This window comes from Belonocnema kinseyi, chromosome 6 (genome assembly GCF_010883055.1).
Source record: "Belonocnema kinseyi isolate 2016_QV_RU_SX_M_011 chromosome 6, B_treatae_v1, whole genome shotgun sequence".
In the NCBI taxonomy this organism is placed as follows: domain Eukaryota; kingdom Metazoa; phylum Arthropoda; class Insecta; order Hymenoptera; family Cynipidae; genus Belonocnema; species Belonocnema kinseyi.
In genome coordinates, this window is record NC_046662.1 from 12,179,415 (window position 1) to 12,205,679 (window position 26,265).

The 26,265-nt window shown below is 25.4% G+C and overlaps 1 protein-coding gene across 1 annotated transcript in view; it reads right to left on the reverse strand.

Moving 5' to 3' along the window:
• Positions 1-895: 895 nt before the first annotated feature.
• The window catches only part of LOC117174196 (SUN domain-containing ossification factor), a 165,397-nt gene continuing 140,027 nt past the window's right edge, over positions 896-26,265 (reverse strand). Inside the window, exons 5-7 of the mRNA XM_033363058.1 lie at positions 20,935-22,808; positions 6,798-7,982; positions 896-2,244 (exon numbers count right to left, since the gene is read on the reverse strand). Of these exons, the coding sequence (XP_033218949.1) occupies positions 2,182-2,244; positions 6,798-7,982; positions 20,935-22,808 (3,122 nt within the window). The 3' untranslated portion in view covers positions 896-2,181. The remainder of the gene's footprint in view (positions 2,245-6,797; positions 7,983-20,934; positions 22,809-26,265) is intronic.

A 26,265-nucleotide genomic window follows, 5' to 3' on the forward strand; every position in this document is an offset into this window, starting at 1 on the left:
TAAAGAAAATTAATCTCTTAAAAATTCAACTGATTGAAGTTGTAGAAAATTAAATTTTGAACTGTTCGAAAATTCACCTGTTATTTGTTAAAAAATGAAATATCTCTGTAATTTTCAAAGTTAAATTTTCAACTGTCAAATTTAAATTGTTTATAATTAAATTTTATTTCATATTCAACCTTTGAAAATTCAATTTCCATTTTTCAACAATAAAAAATTCAAGAGAACTGAAAATTCAAGATAATTTAAAATTGAAGAAGATTGAAAATACAATTTTCATTTTTAAAAAGTAAAAAATTTAACTTTTAAAAAGTGAAGAAAATTCACATCTGAAAAATTTAGCTTTTGAAAATTCAGTTTTCTTTCATTTTTAAAATTTTATTTTTTAAAATTAAATTTTCAAGTGATGAAAATTAAATTTGTATTTTTCTTCAATTTTCAGCAGTTAAAAATGGAAGTGTTGATAGTTCCAAATTTAAATTACTTCTAATTTCAACTGCTAAAAATTGAAAATAGAAGAAAAATTGTAATGAAATTTTTAAATTCTAGAATTTAAATAAAGTTGAAAGTTCAATTGCTGAAAAATTCAATTATCAACTTTCTTTAATTTTTAACAGTTGAAAATTCCATTTTGTTTCATTTTCAACATTTGAAAATTTAATTGTTTTAATTCGAAGATAACTGAAAATTAGCAAAAATTTAATTTTCAACTGCTGAAAATTGTAAAAAAAATTAAAAGTAAAACAAAATTTAACTTTGTATTTTTAATAAACGAAACAAAAAATATGTTTTTTTATTTTGTATCTTATAATTTTCCATTTAAAATTTTCATAAAATTGAGAAAAGATATAATTAAAAATTAATTTATTGATTTTTTAACGCTTTGGAACTAAGAGCTACCTAAAAAAAAAATGTTTGTTTCACCAAATAACTCAAAATTAGGGAATGAAATCTAAAAAAAAAAATAAAAATGAATTTTTTGACCACCCTAACCCACGCAAATAATCGTAATTGGTAAATGCACATTAATCATTAATAATAGAAAGCCTTTCACACAGGATTTAAATATTCAGATGTTCGCTCCATTCCTTAAAATTTTTTCCCCCCAACATTGGGGCGATTTATCACAGAGCGCATTACTGCAAACTACTAGATGGCAAGTAGAATCACACTTAAAAATTACAAGTTTCATTTTTCAAAACGATATCCCTCCAAACAAAATTTTGGTACAAAAAATTTTTTATTCTTTTTTGCACCTATAGAATAAAATTTTAAAACTTGAAAAACTCCAGGGATTTTTTTCAATTTTGAGAACAAAATTTGAGGTTCACCGTTTCAAAAAATAAAAATTTTAATTTTTAAGCAACACCCTAATGGCAAAGTTTACCCTTCTATTTTTGCATATCGATGCAAATCGTAATCAAGTGCAGAAAATTCGTTCCGACAAAAGTGTATCGAAAATCGATTCAGGAAATTAAAAAAAAAAAACTCTAAAGGAAAAAATTCAAAGATAGTCTCCAAAGAATGCCTACAAATTGACTAGTTTTTTTTCCTAAACTTCGTTCACCTAAAACCGAAATATATCTATAATATCATTTTTATCAATAACTTTTGCTAATTTCGTGTAGAACACAATAGCAAATATATTACGTAAACGCTTTTTCCAATTTCATCAAATTCCTAAAAACCTCGAATAATTATTTACAATTTTGTTGGAAAAATTTATTTGTGCGCTAGAAACCGATATAAAGGAAACTTCAAAAACTGAATAATTTTTTTAAAAAGCTGGAAAACAAACTCCGAATAATTTTCAGCACTGAGTCTTTCTTTGGTAAATTATCAAAGCTAAAAACAAGAGCGATCTTTATAATTGTGCAGAGATCGTCCACTTGTTTTATCCTTAATTCCTCAGTGATTTCTAGGATCGTCACTGAGTTAATTTCATATCCTATCTATCCTAATCTACAGATATTTCAAATATCTAGCCAATCAGGTGAGAAATTTTCATTCGCAATGAATTATTTTATTCCGTGTCAAAAATTCGTTTACTAAAACGGATTACAAAAACATTTTCAACACGAGATAAAATAGATCAACGTTTTGTAATAAAAATATCCTAAAATCAACTCTTTTTTTTCTCTCTCTCAAAGAGATTTGCATTGAAAAGATTCCAGATTTTTTTCAGATCCTGCAGTTTCTCCTCCTCCTTTTCCTTATCGTCTTCCTTTTCAGTTTCTGATCATTCTGAAAGATTCAAAAGTCCGAAAACGAAATCAAAGATACGTTTTCAAGCGACTACAAATATCGACTTTCAAGCCAACTTTTTACTCACAGTGAAGGGATTTTTTCAATTTTATCAATTTCATTGGATGACTATTAATTTGTGAAAAAATTATTTAATAATTATGACCCGTTTTCGAAAAACTCTAGTTTTCCATTTTTCTATATATATATTAAATTCTCTTGTAAAATAAAGTAAGTTTATACTTTTTCACACTTGTTTTTATTGCAAAATTCACTTTTTTAAAGTGAATTTCTAGTTTTTAAAGATTCAAGAGAACTGGAAATTTAATTTTCAACAGTTCAATTCTTCAACAGTAAAAATTCAAAGGAATTTAATTGAAAAATATAATTTTACTTCTGAGAATTGAAGAAAAATCAAAATTCAACTTGTTAAAATACAATTTTTATAGGTTGAAATATCAACTTTTGAAAATTGAAAATCGAATAATTCAAATTGAATATCTAAGTGCTGAAATTTCAAAATTTCCTTTTTCAATTTTCTTAATTTTTTAACAGCTTGAAATTCAAAGGAATTAAAATTGAAAACTCAATTTTTAATTTATATATCTTGAAAATTCAACTGTTAAAAATGAAACCAATGAAAATTGAAGAAAATGCATTTTTAACATCGGAAAGTCCAACCGTTGAAAATGAAACAGAAATCCATTTTCAATCGTTGAAAAAGCAACTATTGATAATTCAAAATTTAAACTGCTCAGAATTGAACAAAATAAATCAATTTAAAATGACGAAAAATAAATTTTCAACTGCTGAAATTTAAAGTAATCGAAAATTCAGCTGTGAATTTTCTTCAATTCTAGACAATTGAAGTCTAAAAAATATTCAACTACCGATAATTGAAGAAAATTGAAAACAACTGCGGAAAATTCAATTTTCCAAAATTGAAAATTCTATTGTTGAGAACTGAAATTAGATACAAAATATAAATTTTCAAACAAAAAAATCAGTTTTCAATTTTTAAGAGTAAAAAATCATTAGAATTGAAAATTAAAGAAAATTAAACCGTTGAGAATTGAAGAAAATTAAAAATTCTACTTTCACTTCTCTAAGGTAGAAAATTTAGATGTTAAAAATTCAACTGATAAAATTTTTTTTAAAATAGCCAATTAAAAATTTATCTGTTAAAAATTGAGTTCTCTTTTTTACTAACAATTCATTTTTCAAAATTATATTTCCAACTGTTGAAAATTCAAGACAATTCAAATTAAAAGAAAATGAATCTCTTAAGAATTCACCTGTTATTTGCTGAAAATTCACATCTCTTTCATTTTCAAGGTTTAATTTACAACTGTTGAAAATTAAGAATGCAATTGTTTATAACTCAATTTTCTTTAATTTTCAATCATTAAAAATTTAGTTTCCAATTTTCAACAATAAAAAATTCTAGAGAACTGAAAATATAAGATAATTTAAAATTGAAGAAAATTGAAAACATAACTTTGATTTCTCAAATGTAGAAAATTTAACTGTTAACAATTAAAGAAAATTCATTTTTAAAAGTTTATTTTTCTAAATTAAATTTTCAAATGCTGAAAATTACAACTCAAGTTTTTAAAATTAAATTTTACATTTTCTTCAATTTTAAGCAGTTAAAAATGGAATTGCTGATCATTCAAAATTTAATTTTCTTCATTTTCAAATCTTAAAAATTTTATTGTTGGAAATTGAAAATAAAATAAAAATGATAATGAAATTTTAAAATTCTAGAATTTATATAAAGTTGAAAATTCAACTGCTGAAAATTGAAAATTCAATTGTTGAAAAATTCAATTTTCAATTTTGTTTTCATTTTCAACCATTGAAATATGAATTTTCAATCATTAACAATAAAAAAGTCAAGAAAACTGAAAATTCAAGATAATTTAATATTGAAGAAAATTGAAAATACAATTTTAATCTCTCAAAAGTAGAAAATTTATCTGTTAAAATTTGAAGAAAATTTACATGTTAAAAATTTATCTTTTGAAAATTCAGTTTTCATTCATTTTTAAAAGTTTAATTTTCTCAATTAAAGTTTCAAATGCTGAAAATTCAAAATTCAACTTTTGAAAACTAAATTAAAATTTTTTTTCAATTTTCAGCAGTTAAAACTGGACGTGTTGATAATTCAAAATTTAATTTTCTTCTATTTTCAACTGTTAAAAATTTCACTTTCGAAAATTGAAAATAGATGAAAAATAATAATGAAATTTTAAAATTCTAGAATTTAAATAAAGTTGAAAATTCTATTGTTGAAAATTTTAATTTTTAATTTTGTTTTAATTTTCAACAATAAAATAAAATTGATCTGTTAAAAATTGTAGAAAATTTACATGTTAAAAATTTATCTTTTGAAAGTTCAGGTTTTTTTTTTCATTTTTAAAAGTTTATTTTTTCTAAATTAAATTTTCAAAAGCTGAAAATTAAAAATTCAACTTTTTACAATTAAATATTAAATTTTCTTCAATTATCATCATATAAAAATGGACGTGTTCAAAATTCAAAATTTAATTTTCTTCTATTTTCAACTGTTAAGAATGCTACTGTTGAAAATTGAAAATTCGATTGTTTATAATTCAATTTTCTTTCATTTTCAACCATTGAAAATTTAATTTCCAATTTTCAACGATAAAAAATTCAAGAGAACAGAAAATTCAAGATAATTTAAAATTGAAGAAAACTGATAATATAATTTTTATTTCTCAAAAGTAGAAAATTTAACTGTTAACAATTAAAGAAAATTCATTTTTAAAAGTTTATTTTTCTAAATAAAATTTTCAAATGCTGAAAATTAACAACTCAACTTTTGAAAATTAAATTTTAAGTTTTTTTCAATTTTCAGCAGTTAAAAATGGAAGTGTTGATAATTCAAAATTTAATTTTCTTCTATTTTCAACTGTTGAAAATTTTATTGTTGGAAATTGAAAATAGAAGAAAAATGATAATGAAATAATAAATGAAATAATGATGAAATTTAAATAAAGTCGAATATTCAATTGTTGAAAATTCAATTGTTGAAAAATTCAATTTTCTTTTAATTTTCAACTATTGAAAATTGAATTTCCAATTTAAACAATAAAAAATTCAAGAGAACTCAAAATTCAAGATAATTTAAAATTGAAGAAAATTGAAAATATAATTTTTATTTCTCAAAAGTAGAAAATTTAACTATTAAGAATTAAAGAAAACTCATTTTTAAAACTTTATTTTTCTAAATAAAATTTTCAAATGCTGAAAATTAACAATTTAACTTATGAAAAATAAATTTTAAATTTTCTTCAATTTTCAGCAGTTAAAAATGGAAGTGTTGAAAATTAAAAATTTAATTTTCTTCTATTTTCAACTGTTAACAATTTTATTGTTGAAAATTGAAAACAAAATAAAAATGATAATGAAATTTTTAAATTCTAGAATTTGTATAAAATTGAAAATTTAAGTGTTGAAAATTGAAAGTTCAATTGTTGAAAAAAAATTCAATTTCCAATTTTGTGTTCATTTTCAACCATTGACAATTTAATTTTCAATTGTTATCAATAAAAATTCAAGAGAACTCAAAATTCAACTTTTTAAAATTAAATTTTACATTTTCTTCAATTTTCAGCAGTTTAAAATGGAAGTGCTGATAATTGAAAATTTAATTTTCTTCATTTTCAACTGTTAAAATTGTTACTGTTGAAAATTGAAAATAAAATAAAAATGATAATGAAATTTGAAAATGCTAAAATTTAAATAAAGTTGAAAATTTAATTGTTGAAAAATTTAATTTTATTTTAATTTTCAACCATTAAAAATTCAAATTTCAACTGTCTTTAATTTTCAACAGTTAAAAATTCAATTTGCTTCAATTTTGAAGTTATATTCAAAACAAACGTCAACCGAAATTATACTCACACAATTTTATACCCAAATTTAATAAATAAACATTTCAAACATAAAAAAAGTGTACGAAAAAAGTCAATATTCCAAAAACGATTCACGATTCTCAAATAATCTTATCGAAAATTGAAAGTCATCCAATGGAATTGATCAAACTTAAAAAAAAAAAACAATCCCAACTCTGATCATCCTCCGTCTCAATTTACCAACATCAATTTAATATTTCTACACAAAGTAAAAATCAGATTGCAATTAGAGTTCTTAAAATTCGCGTTAAAACAATTAAAGCGACAATCACCTCAATTTTCAAAAACCACTCAAATTTCAATACAATAAAAAATTGAATCAATAAAAATCTGGAGGAAAAAAAAATAGTCTCTCTTCGAAACTAGAATTGCAATCACAGTCATTCAAGCTTGAGCCTCAAAAAACAAGCTACCTAGCGATTTCGATTCTCGAACCTCAGAAACAAGTCACTTCTCTCTCTCTCTTTTTTTTCTACTCTCAAAAAAGCTTCTCTAATCAAATGGCACACTACAAGTCTTCTATCGTTTCCCGGCTCTTGCTGCTCAAATCTTTCGAGGGAAAAAAAGTCCCTAAAAGTTCGAGCCTACTTTCAATCAAAAGAGTTTTCTCACCATCTTCTTCAAGCCCGTGCTTTTTTTCTCTTTCTTCCCCGAAGTGGGCGTCGCACTACTGCTCCTGTCACTCTCCTCGGCGTAGCCATTCGTCGCACCTCCATTTGCCTGTCCCTCGACAACCGGCCGAAGACTCGACTCGGAATTTTCCAATTTCCGCTCGCCATTACTCGTCGTCGAGATTCGTTTGCTGCGCGAGCCGAGCGCAGTTTTCATGAACGAGGGCGACGAGAGTTTCCCTTTCAAAATCCCCGTTTTGCCGCCCTTTTTCGACGACTCGGCGACTTCCACCTCGTCACTCCCGGCGAGCAGAGTCACCTTCTTCTTCAGCTGGGCTGCACTCTGAAGAGCGGAACTTTGAGCAACTTCAGATACCTCGCGAGTCGACAAAATCTCGATTCGGTTCTCCCGATTCTCGTGAGTCCAGCCTCTGTAATTTTCCGGCGCGGAATCGGGCCTCTTGTCGAACGAATTCTCGGATTCGTTGATGATTGTTGGCGTCTCGATGGAGGAGGACCTTCTCGAGGGCAAAACGGCGGGAAGATGGTTGAGAATTCCCTTGTAGCGAACCACTTCGGTTTTTGTCACTCCATTCGCAATTCGCCGCGTCATCTCCTTCTTGCGTTTTCGCTTTTTCTCCTTTTTCGAGGCGACTGCCAGCCTCTGATCCTCGATCATCAATTCCTCGTAGGTGCCGGATATGTTCGAGGCGATTTCACTGGGTCTGCGCTTCTTCGCTTTCTTCAGAAGAAGCGTCTTCTCCGCGAGCAGGTCGGCGGCTTTTCGCTGATGGGTGGGTTTTTGAGTCTCGGTGGACTGATCGATTTCGCGCTCCTCGTCCTCAAAGTCGACGGATCGTCGACAGTAGGAGATGATGAAGATGATGAGGATGACATTGACAAAGATGAGGATTATGTGTTGGCCGAGGTTTAATAATTTACTCTGCCAACTGTCCCGATCGTAGAGGAGACTCTCGACCGATTTTGAGAGGAATCGGATTTCCTCGCGAAGAGCGGCGATCTCTTCCGCTCTTCGGGAGTCGCGCTCTTCGCCTTTGCGCGATTCCTCGCTCATTGCGGAAGTTGCACGCTCGAGGGAGCGCTGCATTTCTTCCACTTGTTTCTTGTAACGACGACTCAGCTCTTCTAAGTACTGCCCGCTCAAGGACATATTACGTTCGAGAGCCTGAAAAAAATTAATATATTATGTAGGTAAGTTTTAGTTCACCCATTGAGTCCCAGCCGGACACGTTTTCAACATTTTTTTTTTTTCAATCGCTCCATAAACTTTCAAAACGGCCCTAAAGAAAATTGAGAACAGACATATCCGATTAACTGTTAAAAATAAAAGAAAACTGAATTTTTAACATGTGCATCTTCTTCAATTTTTATTCGTTGAATTTTATAGAAGTTAAATTTTCTAATTTTGAGAAATGAAAATTGAAGTTTGATTTACCTTGAATATTTAATTCTCTTGTTTTTTTTTCTGTTGAAAATTGGAAACTGAATTTTTAGCGGTTAAAAATTAAAGGAAAATCTCATTTTTTAAAAGGTGAATTTCTTTCAATTTTATCAGTTGAATTTTCTACTTTTAAGAAATGAAAACTGAATTTTCAATTGTCTTCAAATCAAAGCGGTTTCATTTTTTTCAATTATCTTGAATTTTTAACAGTTGAATTTTCAATTATCAGTAGGAGAAATTTCAATTTCAAATTTTCATCCAGTTTCAGCTTTCAAAAATAAAATGTTGTACAGTTGAATTTTCAAAAATTGAATTTTTAACAGTTGGGGTTTCGATTTTTTTCAATTCTCAGCAGTTTAATTTTCTTTAAATAAAAATTGTCTTAAACTTTAAATTGACGAGAATTGAAAAAAATTGGATTTTAAACTGTTGCAAATTTAACTTTTAATAGTAGAAGAAAAGTAGAATTTTGGATTATCAACAGTTCCTTTTTTAACTGTTAAATTGAATTTTCAACAGTTGCATTTTTAATATGTGAATTTTTCATCTGTTGAAAATGCAATTTTTATCGGGTGAATTTTTAATAGCTAAATTTTCTACTTTTAGATTTTCTAGTTTTCTACTTTTCGATTTTCTTTAAATTGCAGCAGTTTCTTTAAATTTTCCGAAGTTGAAAATGGCATTTTCTTCAATTTTCATTGGTTTCATTTTTAACAGTTGAATTTTCAAAATTTGTAAATTAAAAATTGAGTTTTCAATTTTCTTCAATTCTTTTGAATTTCAAGCTGTTAAAAAATTAAGAAAATGGAAATTTTGAATTTTCAGCACTTAAAAATTCAATTTGAATTATTATTCAATTTTCAAAAGTTGATTTTCCAACCTATAAAAATTGTATTTTAACAAGTTGAATTTTGATTTTTCTTCAATTCTCAGAAGTAAAATTATATTTTAACATTTCCAACAGTTGCATTTCCAATTTCCTTCAATTTTCAACTGTTGAAAATTAAATTTCCAGTTTTCTTTCAGTTTTTTAATTCTTTTGAATTTCAAACTGTTCAAAAATAAAGAAAATTGTAACTGGAATTTTGAAATTTCAGAACTTATAAATTCAATTAAAAATATTATTCTATTTTCAAATTTTAAAAGTTGAATTTTCAATCTTTAAAAATGGAATTTGATCCAATTGAATTGTTATTTTCTTCAATTCTCAGCAGTTTAATTTTATTAACATTTAAATTTCTTTTAATATTCAATTGTTGAGAATTGAAGTAAATTGATACCCGAATTTTCAAATTTCAACCGTTGAAAATTTAATTTTCTTCTATTTTCAATTTTCAACATTCGAAAGTTAAATTTTCATCAGTTGAGTTTTCAATTTTCTTTAATTCTCAGCAGTTTAATTTTCCTAACATTTCAATTCATTTTAATTTTCTTAACTTTTCAATTCATTTTAATTTACAATTATTCGGAATTGAAAAATTCCTGTTAAAAATTAGGGTTTCTTTTAATTTTTAACAGATCATTTTTTCCACTTAGATTTTTAACTTGTTAAAGATTGAGAATTCAATTTTTATTTTCAACACTTCATTTTTCAAAAGGAAATTTTCGACTGCTAAAAATTGAAAAATAAAATTTAGAATATTCAGTTTTTAATTTTCTTTGATTTTCTATAGTTAAAAATATAAGTATGTAATGATAATTCAACTTTTTTTTTATTTTTAACAGTTAATTTCATTTCCGGATTTTCCCCGGCCCGCAAACATTTGCCACGGCCAATGAAATTCAAACAATAAAACACTAAAGCCAAAATTTTTTCCATTGAAGAAAATTCATCAATTAAAAATTAGGTTTTCCTTTAATTTTGAAGAGTTAATTTTTCAAAATTAAATTTTCAACTGCTGAAACTTGAAAATTCGAATTTTAAACATTTATTTTTCTTCATTTTTCAACAGTTATAAATAAAAGTGTTGATAATTCAAGATTAATTATTCTTCTATTTTTAACAGTTAATTTTTCAAATGTTAAAAATTTTATTGCTGAAAACTTCAAATAGGAGAAAAATGAAAATTAAATTTTCAACTGCTAGAATTGAAAGAAAATTGAAAATTCATCTTTCGAAAATTGAGATTTCAAGTTTCTACCATTTTCAATAGTTGAAAATTTAAGACAATTCAAATTGAAAGAAAATTTGATCACTTAAAAATTAAACTAATGACAATTGATGAACATTCAATTTTCAACTGTTGAAATTTCACCTGTTATTTGTTCAAAATTCACATCTCTTTAATTTTCAAAGTTAAATTTTCAACTGTTAAAAATTGAGAATACAATTATTTTTAAACTTTTAACTGCTGAAAATTCAGTTATACATTTTCGTGTTGGAAATTCAACTGTTTTGTAGAAAATTTGTCTTTTTTTCCTGAAAACTTATTAATTTTGAATAAAATTTTTGCTGGAGCAAATTCAACTAATTTATTAAAAAATTTATTTTATAATTTATGTGCTTGACTGAAAGTTAAATAGCTTCGGTACAATCATTATTATTATTATTTTATTTATTTACTAAGATTCACATTTTACTTAAAAATTCATATATTTTGTTGAAAATAATTTTCTTTGGTAGAAAATTCAACTTACTTGTTTGAAAGTTGAACAGTAGCTTAAAGGTTCATTTAATTGGTTGAAAATTGAACTATTTTCGGAAATTCGTTCTTTTTTTTATGGAAATATTTTTACCAAAAATAAACTATTCTATATTTGGTTGAACACCTCTCATGTTAAGTTAAAAAATCATATATTTTGTTGAAAACTAAACTATTTTGTTTGAAAATTCGCTTTTTAGTTAAAAATTAATTTTTTTAACTGTTTTTTTTTATTTATTGAAAATTCTACTTTTTTGGTTTATTTACACTGTTTTTAAATTAAAATTAAAATCTTTCTGAGTAGAAAATTATATATTTTTTAAAAATTAAACTTACTTGATTGAGAGATGAACTATTTCGTTAGAAATGCATTCAATTGGTTCAAGACTTATGTCTTTGGTTGAAAATTGAACTATTTTTTGAAATTTCGTTCCTTTTTTTAGAAAAAATTATTTTTGTCGACTAAAACTTGAACTATTCCATATTTGATTAAAAATCTATAATTTTTAGTTGAAAAATCATATATTTTTTGAAAATTCGTCTTTCAAGCAATTAAAATTTGTACCATTTTGTTTTTTTTTGGCAAAAGGTTCACTTTTTAGATGAAAATTAATTTCTTTGGATGACAATTTAACTATTTTCCTGGAAATTCACTTCTTTTTTATTAAAAATTGTTTTTTTTTAAATTAAAAATGTAACCATTCCATTTTTAGTTGAAAAATCATGTATTTTGTTGAAAATGCATCTTTTTTTTTACATTTTATAGATTGGTCTGAACTTCCGCAAAGAAGTCACGTGTACCTAATTCAATAAAAAGAACCGCTAACGTAATGAAACATTGTAAATCATTTTACAATATGTTTACATCACTTGTTTTCTCGCGGCTAATTGGATTGGATCGTCTACACGAGACGACCGGCTTACGTAAATACCACAGCAAATCTTTAAATCCGAGCCAGAAAAGTTCAATGTTGTGCCAAATAGTTGGAAGAATTTCTAGCCAAAGTTCAGATATGAAGTTGTGATTAAAGACTATCATTTATCGCAAAAATGAACACTTATTTTTGACTTGCAAGAACTTTGCAGTCCAAAAATATCGATCTAAGAATATTATTCCTAATCGGAAAAAAATGTAATTTTAACTAAATAGTTTAGTTTTAAACTTTTAATTTAAAAAAAAAGGTTCAAACAAAATGAAAAATTCCATAAAATAAATGAATTTTCAACCAACAAGATTCATTTTAAACAAAGTAGTTCACCTTATGAAAAAAAGTTAATTCTCAATGAAAAATATAATATTTGATATTTTAACCAAAAGATTAAAATTTCAAATAAAAAATAGTTGAATTCAACCGAAAAGACAGATTTTCAACAAAATTCATGAATATTTAAACAGATAGTTAAGTTTTACACTTTTAAGTTAAAAAAAAGTTTAGAAAGATAAACAATTTTTAACAAAATAATTAAAATTCAATCAAATAAATCAATCTTCAAGCAAAAAAATCCATTTTAAACAAATTAGTTTAACTTTAAAAAAAATGGATTCTCAAAGGAAAATGTAATAGTTGATACTTGAACCAAAACAAAATTTAATTTGAAATCGGAAACAGTTAAATTCAGTCAAAAAGGCGAATTTTCAACAAAATAAATGAATCCTCAGCCAACAAATTTTTATTTGAAATAAAAATCCATTAAATTCAGCCAAAAAGACGAATTTTCAATTAAAGAAATGAATCTCCAACCAACAAAATTATTTTTAAACCAAGTAGTTCAACTTTCAACAAAAAAATGGATTCTCAATGGAAAATATAATATTTGACATTTAAACCAAAAAAGATTTAAATTTTAAATAAAAAATAGTTGAATTCAACCAAAAAGACGGATACTTAACAAAATACATAAATAATTAAACAGATAGTTAAGTTTTAAACTTTTAAGTCGAATAAAAGGTTAGAAAAAAAGTCAACAAAATAATTAAAATTCAGTCAAATAAATGAATCTTCAACCAACAAAATTCATTTTAAACAAATTAGTTCAACTTTAAAAAAAAAAGAGTTTTTCACAAAAGACATGAATATTCAACGAAATAATTCAGTACAAAAAATGAACGAAACAATTAAATAATTAATTACATAATGAAATGATTTTAATAATTTTAATAATTTAAATAATTGAAAATTTTAAACAAAGAAGTCCAACTTTCAACGAAAATTGCATTTTCATCCAAGACAGACGAACTTCCTTCTAAAACAGATCAATTTTTAAAACAGAAAGACTAATTTTGAACAAAAAGTAGATTTTTTAGAAAAAAGTTAAATTTTCAATAAAACAGTAGATATTTCAATCAAAAAATATGACCTTTTTTACAAAATAGTTTAATTTATAACTATTATAACACCAAAATATTAAACTTAAACAAAAAATTATTTTTTTTCAAAAAGTTTTGAAATAGGAATTTTCACTTAAAAAAGATTGCAATTGACTTTTCAAGATTATAATATGAATTTTATAGCAAAAAATAACTTCATACGAAAAAATTTAAAAATAATAGTTGAATGTTCATACAAAAAGGATTCCAGTTGACTAAAAAAGATGAAAACTAAAAGATAACTTTTGAATAAAAAATTTTTTTTAAATGTTCAGAAAAATATACTTTTTATCCGAAAGATTTCAGTTTAATATCAGCAACAAAATATGAATTTCAAATCACAGGTTAATGTTCTACGAAAAGGGTTGAATTTTGAACCCAAAAAGACGATTCTAAACAAAACAGTTCAGTTTGCCACCAAAAAGAATGTCTTTTTAAGAAAATTTGCAACAAAAAAAAGAATAAAATATTGATAATAATATTAATAATAATCATTATTAATGCGAAAAATTACTGAGAAAAAACGAGGAATTTTTGTGCAAAAATATGAAATTTTTTTCTTTTCTTTTTTAGGATAGAATTGTTATCTTTTTTTCAAATTTCAATAGGAACATTTTCTGGTGGTTGTCCAAATTTGGTCGTTGGATTCTTGGTTTTATTTCAGGAATTCTGCACAATAATTTGATTACTGGACGTTCAACAGGATTTTAAATTTGACTTTAATCTCATTTAAATGTCTTTACGAAATACTTAAATTTGCAACAAAACAGCAGAATTTTTGAATCAAGAAGTATGATTTTTCAACAAGAAATAATTTTTAAGGAAAAAATTAAATTTTTAATCCAAAAGCACGAATTTTTAACCAAAAATTATTTTAAAAAGATTAATATTTTTATTTCAAACTTTTAAAAAATCTACACGCTTTTTTATATTTTTTCAAATTTCAAATTAGGTTTGAAATTTTTTCATAACTTCTAAACTTCTTTCAAAATGATGCAAATTGGTGTAAAATGTTGTAAAAAATCCTGCAAAATTTGCCAAATTTCCTTAAAATCTCCCAGATTCATATTTGACAATTTTTTAAAAAATATTCTCTAAAATTATTATTTTTAAATGAAAAATCATTTTCAATTTTCCTAGGATTCTTAAGAAAGAAAATATTTTTTATTCTTTTGAAGTCTTTCACAATTCTTAAAAAGCTTAGAAATTTTCTGTTCGAAATCTGCAAAAATCTATATTTTTTATTAAATTATTTGCATTGAAACTTCCATAGAAAACTTATAAATATTTCTTAAATTTACTCGAATTTTTCCTAGGAATAATAGATGTTCAATATTTATTTATACAACAAAATTAAACAATTTTACTTAAAAATTGGATTTATAATGACTGATTTTAAATTAATAGTCAAATATTTATAAATATTAAGCAATTGTTGTTTTTCTTAATTGAAAAATTTCAAATTTTAGATTGAAACAATATTTGAAATTTAATAGAAGCTTTTAATTACGAATATATTATTTTGAAGATATTTTAAAAATTAAAATGATTCCGATTTGCTTTGTTCAATTATACAAATTATTATAATGTACATTCACAGTTGATCAACTAAAAATCTTTTTTATACAGTTTTTTTATTAAAAGTTCGATTAAATTAAATTTTGGTTAAAAAAACATAATTTTCACCCAAGAAATAAATGATCAACTAACGTGATAAATCCAAACATTATCAAATGAATTTTTAACAAAGGAGTTCAAATTTCAAGCAATAAAGATTTTAATTATAAATCAAAAATAGTTTTAATTCACCAAAACAGATGAATTTTTAACCAAAAAGTTGAACTTTTAATAAAAAAGATAACATTTCTACCAAAAAAAAATCAATTTTCAGATGAAAACGAGAAAATTTCAACAAAAGAGTTGATTTTCTTACGCCAATAATAGATTTTTTTATTCAAAAAAACATTTTTTTTATCAAAACATTTAGAATCAAATAAAAAAGATAAACATAAGAAAAATATGGAATAGTTGAATTTTTCAGTTAAAAAAAAAGACTTTCAACATCAAAGCAGATGAGTTTTTAACCAAGTAATTATATTTTTTAATCAAAAAGCTCGAATTTTCACCCCATAAAACAGAATTTCCAAAAAATATTTAAATTTTCAACTAAAATTATGAATTTTTAACAAAGACGTTCAGCTTTTAACTAAGTAGTTGAATATACAACCCAAAAAGGTTTTTAATTTAAAGAAAAAAGTTTAATTCGAACCAAACAGACTAGTTTTCAACAAGAGCGTTAAATTTTCAATCAAAAAAGATTTTTCCAGGAAAATAGAAAAAAACTGTCAACATCAATTTAAAATTTTATACAAAAAAAAAGGAATTTTAAACAAAATACATGAATATTAAGCCAAGAAAAATAAAATTTTAAAAAATAGTTCAATTTTAAAGCAAAATCATGAAGCTTCAATAAAAAGCTGAATTTGTAACAAAGGAATTAAACTTTAAGCTCAGTTTTACAATTTTCAAGGAAAAAAGTTTTTGAATTTAAATAAAAACATTTTATTGAACTAAAATATGGAATACTTAAAATTGTAATTAACAAAATTTAATTTTTTAACAAAAAAAATCTAAATTTTCAACAGAATAAGTTAAATTTTGAACTGAAGAGAGAAATCTTTCACAAAAAACATGAATTTGTTAATAAACAGTTGCATTTTAAATCTAAAAAGGGTAAATTTCTAACAATATAAGTGAATTAAAAAAAAAGACTAATTTTTCAGCACGAGCGTTGAATTTACAACAAAGAAGAAAAAACTTTCAACCAAATGATTGAATTTTTTGCCAAAAAAGAAGAATTTTCTATAAAAAAACATGAATATTTAACCAAATAGTTGATTTTTTAAACTAGTTAAATTTTTAATTGAAGAAATACATTTCCACGAAAAAACGAATTTGTCCAAAAATTGATAAATTTTCAATCTACAAAATCAATTTTTAACAAAATAGTTCAATATTTCATATATCATAGGAAATTTCAACTAAGCAGTTGCATTTTCATAAAATGAAATTTTTTGCTATCAAAAAGAAAAGAATTTTCAACAAAATCAATTTCTTCAAAAAAATATTTGAATTTTCAACTTTAAAAAATTAATTTTCAACCAGAAAAACGAATATTCAACAAAATAGTTAAAAATGAATTTTTAATAAAATCGTTCAACTTTCATCCAAGTACTAGAATTTTTTTACCAAAAAAGGTGACTTCTTAAACAAATAGTTAAATTTTCAACTAAAAAAGATAAATTTTAAATCAAAAATGGAATACTTGAATTTGCAATTATCAAAAATAAATTTTTTAACCAAAAAATAATTAAATTTTGTCACCTTTTGTCACCCATTTTAGGATTTTTTTTCCTATTTTGAGGTTTCTCATCTTTTGTCACCTTTTTCAGTTCAAAAAGTACAATTTTATTCAAAATCACAACTTGCACACCAAATACAGTTTTTATTGCACTTTACTAATCGAAGAATATTGAACCAAATGATCGAATTTTCAAACAAAAAAGATTAAACTTCATCCAGGAAGAGGTTCATTTTCAAACATAATCTTAAATTTTTAATTTGAAAAAATGAAAATTTTACAAGCCAGTTTAATTTTGAAACAAGGAAGACGAATTTTCAACTAAAAAATATGAATTTTCTAACAAATGAGAATTTGTACACTAAAAGGATTGATTTTCTATCTGAAAAAGAAATATAATACTTTTTTTGTTTATTTTGTTTTTGATAAAAAGAACTAACTTTCAATCGAAATAGAATTTTTGAACCAAGAGGTTAATTTTAAACAAAAAAAGGTGACTTTTTAAGAACCTAGTTCAATTTTCAATAAAATAAATAAACTTTCAAACAATTTCTAAAATTTTGAACTAAACACCAAAAATATAATGGTAGACTTCTTTAAAAAATTATTAACTTTCAAATATAAAAGTCTAATTTTCAACAACTAAAAAAAAAGCTTTTTCTACCAAAAGATAAATTTTCAACAAAAAAATATGAATTTTCTACAAAAGTATAAATTTTCGACCAAAAACGATGACTTTAAAAAAAATGGTTGAATTTTCACAAAAAGTATATTTCTTAATTAAAAGAGATTATTTATCAAATGAAAATACAATAATAGACTTTTCAAATAAAAAGAATTAATTTTCAATAAAAAAAGATGAATATTTCACCAAAAAAAAATGAATTTTCAATTTTAAAAAATGCATTTTCTGCCAAACAATATAATTTTTCGTCCAAATACGATCACTTTTTAACAAAAGATTGTAATTTTCAATAAAACATTTAAATCTTTAACTAAATAGTAGAATTTGTAATCAAAAAGTCGAATTTGTAACCAAAAAGTAGAATTTTTAACCGAAAAAATTATTTATTAAAAATTCCACTCCTTGGTTGAAAGTTGAACGAATTTTTTTAAATTTCATTTTTTTTTTCGTGAAAGATTCATAATTTTAGTTGAAAGTTCGGTTTTTTTTTGTTAAAAAAATTAAATAAAAAATTAGTTTGGTTGTAAACAAGTTTTTTTAAACTACAAATTCAAATATTTTACTTAAAAAGTCAACTGATCAATTGTAAATTAACTTTTTTGTTGTTATTTCATGTTCTTGTTTTTAAAATTAAATTGTTAGATAGAGAATTAGGCTTTTTGGCTTGAAAATTCAACAAATTGGTATAATTTATACTGTTTTATAGAAAATTCTTTTTTTTTCAATTGAAAATTCATTCTCAACGAACATTTTATCTGCTCCTTTTTTGGTTAAAAATTCAACATTTTGGTTAAAAAATTATGTTTTTTTTTTGTAGAAAATTCGTCTTTTTTTGGTAGAAAATCAATTTTTTTGTCAAAATCTAGTCATGTTGAAAATATATACTGTTCGGCCAAATCTAACTGTTTTTATTTTTTATTAAAGTTTTGTAGCAGAAATATCAACTATAAAATTTTGTGATAAACATTAATCTTTTTTGTTGAAAATTGAACAATTTGCTTAACATTATTTTTCATTCTTGACTGGAAATTTTTTCTTGGTAGAAAATTCACTTTTTGATAGAAATTTCATCTTTTTTTGTTTAAAAATGCAATTTCTGAGTTGAAACTTTATCTATTTTGGTTGAGGATTAAACTATTTTGTTAAAAATTAAAAATGTTGGTATAAAATTCATTTTTTTTTGTGTAGAAACTTCGTTTTTATCGTTGTTGTTTTAACAACAATTTGGTAACGGATTTAACTATGTTGTAAACAATTAATCGTTGTGTAAAAAAAAAATCAGCACGAGAGTTGAATTTACAACAAAGAAGAAAAAAGTTTCAACCAAATTATTGAAATTTTTGCCAAAAGAGAGGAATTTTCTACCAAAAAAACATGAATATTCAACCAAATAGTTAATTTTATAAACTAAAAACAATCAACTTCCAACCGAAAATGGACTAGTTAAATTTTCAATTAAAGAAATATATTTCCATTAAAAAAACGAATTTGCCCAAAAATTGATAAATTTTCAATCTACGAAATCAATTTTTAACAAAACAGTTCAATTTTTAATATAACATAGCAAATTTCAACTAAGCAGTTGCATTTTCACCAAAATAAATTTTTTTAACAAAATATTTGAATTTTTTACTTTAAAAAATTAATTTTCAACCAGAAAACCGAATATTCAACTAAACAGATAAAAATGAATTTTTAATCAAATCGTTCAACTTTGATCCAAGTACTGGAATTTTTTACCAAAAAAGGTGACTCCTTAACCAAATAGTTGAATTTTCAACTAAAAAAAGATCAATTTTCAACAACAAGAAAAAATAAAAAACAAGCATAAATATTCAACAAAATAGTTAAATCGTCAAACAACAAAATAAATTTGTAACAAAATATTTTAAATTTCAAACAAATAATTAAATTTATAACTAAAAAAGATCAATTTTTAATCAAGAAGACGAATATTCAAGAAAACAGTTAAATTGTAAAACAAAATCAATTTTTAAGATCTTTAAAATTCTCAAAATGAAAAATGTACACCTAAAAATTAAATCTAAAACAGATAATTTTTTAAGTGAAATATTTTGTAATTACTCATTGTAAACTGAATGATATCAGAATGGAAAAAGATAATAATTTAACTAATTATTTTTAAAAACGGTTGAAATCAAACTTGGATAGATTTTTTTCTACAAATTTGTCAAATTCCCGATAAAAAAATAAAATCACTGTTATTTACCAGTGTTTCGCGGTCACATAAAATTGATTTTCAACATGAGTCGAGTTTTTTGGAAAACAGTTGAAATAAATAAATGTTTAGTTTAAAAAAATTAATTGTCAACCAAGAGATAAATTATCAACTAATGTGATAAATCCAAACACAAACAAATGAATTTTTTATAAAGGAGTTCAACTTTCAAGCAATACAGATTTTAATTAGAAATCAAAAATAGTCTAAATTTACCAAAACAGATGAATTTTTAACCGAGAATTATTTCCTTATAAAAAAAACAACAAATTTTTTAATTAAAAAAAAATACATTTTCAACCGGTAATGCTATAGTTAAATTTTTTACTTCCAAAAATTAATTTTCAACAAAATATTAGAATTTTCAAAAAGACAAAATAAATTATTTTTAACCAAAACCGATGCTTTTTGAAACACGAAGAATGATTTAATTAAAAAAAACATTAACTTTTAATAACTGAAAGCAGTCCATTTTTAAGCACAAAAAAATTCGAACACAATAGTTCAATCTTTAACGAAAAAATGAATAAAATTTCAACTAGAAAAGATAAATTTTAATAAAAAATGATACAGCTAAAATTTAAATATTAAAAAATGTTTTTTCAACCAAAAAGAATCGAATTTTCAATAAAGGTGTTAAACTATCAACCAAAAGAATGAATTTTGTACCAAAATAGATGAATTTTCAAACAAGAATGATAATTTTCTACTATAAAAGAAGAATTTTAAACAGAAAAAAAAATAAATTGTAAAAAAAAATCAATAAAATTGTCAAATTTTTAATTTAAAAATTAATATTAAAACTAAAAAAATAAGTATTAAATCAAAAATGTAATAGTTACATTCTCAGTTTAAAGAATTTAATTTTCGACGGAAATAATGAATTTTCGATTAAAAACCACGAATTTTTAACCAAGAAGGATGACTGTTTACCATAATTGTTGAATTCTCTACGAAATTATTGGACATTAAGGCCGTGTAATAAGTGGGTCACGTGACCAGATGCCTACCTTACCCTCACTTCTTTTATTTCCCAACTTATTTTCACACGAAGCTCCACATCGAGTTGAAAATTTGGGATAATAAATAAGAAGCACGAAGAAAGGTGGGTCTGGTCCTAAATTTGAATAATTATGAAAAAAGAAAAAAAAATTATTTACAACAAAAAACTTTTTTCATAATTATACAAATTTAGAACCAGACCCACCATTCTTAGTGCTTCTTGTTTAGCATCCCAAATTTTCAACTCGATGTGGCATTTCGTGTGATTATAAGTTGGAAAATAAAAAAAAGTGGCGGTAAGGTAGAAATCTGATCACGTGACCCACTAATCACATGGCCTTAAATAGAATTTTAATTCAGAAAAAACTTCCAAACCCACCTTGATTCTATTGGAAAGCCGGAGAAAAACAGATTCTTTTTGTTGAGGCGTAGAGCTCGTCGTGTGTTGAGCCACCGAGGAACTTCCCCCATGTCCATTATGACCCACCTCGCCTTCAAACTCCTTAAAATCCGACAAAAGACTATCAAAATTCATCTGCTCCTGCGTCAATATCTTAGCCTCTTCTCCCAAATCCGACTTATTTTCTCTGCCATCCTGCTCCTGGCCCCCCTCACTCCTCACATCCGCTTTGCTCTCCGGAACCTCCTGAATCTTCAAATCTTCCTTCTTCTCCGTCACCTCCTGCCTCTCCTGCTCAGTATTCAACACCGTGGAAGCTTGACTCTTCTCCAGAGTCTCCGAGCTCTCTCCCTGAAGAGTCGTCTCTTCCGGCAGGTCCTTCCTGAGAGTTGAAGTCGCAACATAAACAACCGGCGAAGGCATCGTCACAATCTCAGGATGACTCGACTCCTCCATATGATCCTTACTCGCTTCCAGAATCGGAACCGAGGGTTCTTTCTTCACCTCTTCTCTTATCAAAGTCTTGGTAGGTTTAATCTGCGATGCCAAAACCTCACTCGGACTCGGAATCTCAGAAGAAACAGCCATCGGGGTTTCAATCTCTTTTCTGATCCCATCAGGACTTCTGCGACGCGATTCCGGAACGGTTATCGTGGGCCTGCATGATGGCGATGACATGTCGAGAGAACACGGAGTGATGAAAGTCTCGATCGAGTCTCGCTCCTCCCTGGCCTCAGTAATCTCGTCCAAAGTTCCATTATCAGAAACGGGAGCGAGCTCATCACTCGAATTTAAAACAACTTTGCCGTCCTTTGACGCGAGAACATTGCAGAGCGCCACCACGTAATCGGGCGTGAGAAGAGAGGCCAGGAAAGTCGCATGGAGGTCTCGGGCTCGGCAAGTCGCCGCTTTAATCGAATCCTCCTCCGATTTTCCTTTCTGGATCCAGCAGAGATGACTGTGTCGCAGAGTGTCGCGGATGAAGCTCGTGTCGAGCAGAGCGCTCAGGTATCGATCTCGGCAGCTCAGAAGTTGAAAGACCCTCGCGAATCGGTCGTCAGTGCAATTTTTACAAACGATCGCGTACCTGGGAGTGGTGCAACTCGTCAGCGGACTCTCAAGCAGATCGCCGCGAATACTCTCCTGGATCTTGGTGATGTTGTTTCGACTCAAGTCGCCCGTTTTCACGAGAACTTCGGCCGCTTTTCTCACGATACTTAAAACAGCATCGCGGGCGCTTCCAAATAAATTCCTCGCGGGTTCGCCACCCTCGAAGTCGAGCGGATCTTCCCCATTTTCGTGCTCGTTGTCCTCGTCCTCGGATATGGGAATCTGAACGTCTGTCTCGGTCTCCAGGACCTCGAATTCGCTGGTACCGTAGGCACGAAAGAGGGAAATCGGACAAAAGTGCTCCGAGCCGTAGTGCGAGTGGAGCTCGATTTTGATGAATTTGCCGAAAAGGTGAGGCTGGAGAGCAAAGTTTTGAATGTCGCGCTCGTCTTTTGCGGTGAAGTGGCCGACGGAACTCCAGTCGCGAGTGGGAAAACGATCACTCACGTAGACGGAAAAATCTTTTGGCGATGAGCTAAAGAGCTCGAAGTTGGCTAATTCGATTTTTTTTGCCTGAATCGCTTCGCAGAGCTCGACGACGAACCAAATTCGAGAGGTGCAAGTGTTGAGCATGTATTCGTCTCGCGTTGAGACGAGAACGTTCCTGGCACTTCGAGATTCAGGATTGGTCGCGACAATTTTCGCTCCACAGTCAGGGGAGGCGTAATTCTTTGAGCGCATTTTCATACCACCGACATTTTTTCCCGGATTACCGGGATTTTGAACTGAGACGTTGGGATGTGCTGAAAAACAAAAGTTTCATTTCGTTAAGGGCAGATTCAAGTTTGAAATTACTGAACTATCTCAGAGTGGCCGTTTTAACCCTTAAAGGGCACAATTACGTAAAATTACATAAAGAGCATACTGGGTGTTAGTTACCCAAGGGTATTCAAACGTGCGCTGTGCCGACGGTATTGGATAAATTTCTTACAAGAAAATCAATTAATTATGCTAAATCTATCTGGTTTAAGGACAAAAAGACTTCATAACAGTTTTTGGAATTTAAAGTAGTTAAAAAAAAGCCTTTTTGGAAACAAAGTTAAAAATGACTTCTTCAACTATAAAATTCAGAACTTTTTAAGTTTTTGATATTTTTACTTAAAATTTTACCTGAATACTTCCGAGATACGGCGCTTCAAAAATAAAATTAGTCTTATAGTATTCGTTCCAAAAGAGATATTTATTCTGAATAATAAAAGCTTCAATTCAATGAAAAATGAAACAGCGTACTATTTTATTGACCTTAAACTGCGTATGAAAATGATCAAAATATAAATTATGTGAAAATGACATAGAAAAATAGGTTTTTATGTAATTTATTGATCTGGCGCCATACGTTCCATTTTCTTGAATTTGGTACGTTTTGTTAAAGCGCAAATAAGTCGCTGGGTGATTTACACCCAGTGTGCCCTTTAAGGGTTAATCAAAGAAAAAAATCGCCGGTTTGTAAACATTTCCACTGTCAATGAAATTGCAAAAATTAAAACTCTAAAGCTAAAAAGGTTTTGATTTGAAGTAATAAAAACTGAGCTGCAAATCATTTTAAGCAATTTTAAACTAGAAGTATTAAAAATTGAACGATTAATTTATTTTTTATTAACTGAATAAAAGGTTGGCCGTTTTAATCAAAGAAATAAATTCCCCGAAATTTCCCAGTTTCAAAATATTTTTCATGGACAATAAAATTTTTAAAAATTATACTCCTAAAGCTAAACATCTTTCCATTTGAATTTATAAAAAATTGACAACAAATTAAAGCAATGAAAGTGGAACTGTTAAATTTTGAACTTTTAAAATAAACGTTTAAAAGTTTTTTTAATTCAAATTTTTATTTTTAATTAAAATGCTCAATAATTTAAAATTTAAAAAATTTTAACAAATTTTTAACAAAGTATTTAAATTTCTAACCTAAATAAATAAAATTTCAAATAAAAAGACCGATTTAAGAAAAAACTCGATCTTCAAACACATAGTAGAATTTTCAATTAAAAAGAACAATTTTCAATGAAAGAACAACGATTTTTAAAAAATTAGTTAAATTTTCAACTTAAAAATTGTTTTTCAACTTAAAATATTAGTTTTCAACCAAGAAAAGAATTTTTATCATTTACCCAATTTTCGAATAACTATTTATTTGTTAAAATTGTTTACCACTCAAAGATTCGCTGAATTAGGATCTGAAATAATGTATTCAATGAATCCATGTAACATAGAATTTACTATTACTATTATTAATATTAAAGATCCGATTATAAGTGTTCATTATGAAAATGAATGGAAAATTCAAGTAATTGTTAATGGGAAAAGAACGGCGCATTTTATAATTTGCAAGTATAAAAATCGCGAAAATATTATTATAACTAAAACGTGAAAAAAATATTGTTAGTGACTCAATTACGTAAAATTCAGAATTAATATAGCTCCAATATTATTTCATTTCAATATAAAAATAACAATTTATTTTTGCCATTAAATCATTACTATAGTTACAAATTTGAAATCATAAATTAATTTAATTCTAGTTTAGTTTATGATAACTTTATGTTTAAATAGCATTCTAATTATAATTTATAACATATAATATTATTAAACTCAATGATTTCGCAATATATCTATTAATTTAATAATCTTTCATATGATTTACAAAAATGAGATTTTAAGATCAACTTTAAATAATTATCCCTGTAACATTGAATAAACCAATTAAAAATGTATTAAGATTATATTTAATTTTAAATTTGTAATTAATTTAAAAATATAAAATATGAATATAATAATATAATAAAAAAAATTATTAAAATATTATTATAAATAAAACGTAAAAAAAAACGTATTCTAATGATTCAATTATGTAAAATTTAAAAGTTTTAGTTCCAAAATTAAATAGTAAGTAAATTTTGATTAGATTACATAAAAATAAAAATTCGATATCATTTAATTATAATATAAAGCTAATAATTGATTTTTACTATAAAATCATTAATATAATTAAAACATTAAAATAATAAACTTTGTTAATTTTAATTTAGTTTATGATAACTTTATGATTTCACAACATTTTTAATTATAATGTATATTATAATACTATCAAATTTAATGATTTCACAATATATCTAGTAATTCAATAATCTTTTATATTATTTAAAAAATTATTAAAATTGCATTTAATTTTAAATTTGTAAATAATTTTAAAATATGAAATATGAATATAATATTATTATAAAAAATTATTGGCATGTATAACAGAATATTATTAAGCTTTACAATTTGAAAATACAAAATCATGAAAATATTATAAATTAAAGGTGAAAAGAAGAGTTTTGTTATTGACTTAATTAAAATAAAATTTGGATATTATTTAATTTTAATTGATTTTTCTATTAAATCATTGCTATAATGAAAACATTAAAATAATAATCTTTGTCAATTCTAATTTAGTTTATGATAACTCCATTTTTTAATAACATTTTTAATTATAATTTATATTATAATACTGTCAATTATAATTTCACAATTTATCTAGTAATTTAATAATCGCTTATATTATTTAACCAAATTAAATTTTAATATACTTTAAATAGTTATTCATGTAACATTGAATAAGCTAATTAAAAATTGATTAAAATAATATTTAATTTTAAATGTGTAAATAATTTTAAAATATGAACATAATATTATTATAAAAACGTATTATCATGTATAACATAATAAAATCAAATTTTTAATTTGAAAATATAAAAATCATTAAAATATTATGATAAATAAAACTAGAAAAAAAAATTTTAATGACTCACTTATGTAAAATGTTAAATTAATATAGCTCAGATTTTATAGCTTAGAAATTCGAAGTTCAAAATAAAATAGATTCTAGGTATATTAATATATTAAGAATGGGGAATTAACTTAGACTGAGAATAGTGAGAATCCTATATACAAAAACTACTAAGTGATTCCACATTTTTGTGAAAAGTATCTTCAATAATTTAATGTAACAATTTAAGAATTGTGAGAAAAAAATGTAAATATTATGCATAATAATAATTCATTACAAATTAACAGCTGTTATTAAAAGTGTAAATAAACAGACAAAAATCGAAATAATGATCGACCATCGATAAAAGCAGAAATATAGTTTTTTAGTTCGATTAATTTTATAGGTTTAAAAAAGAGGTCACCATAAACCACGTGAATCAAGAAAAA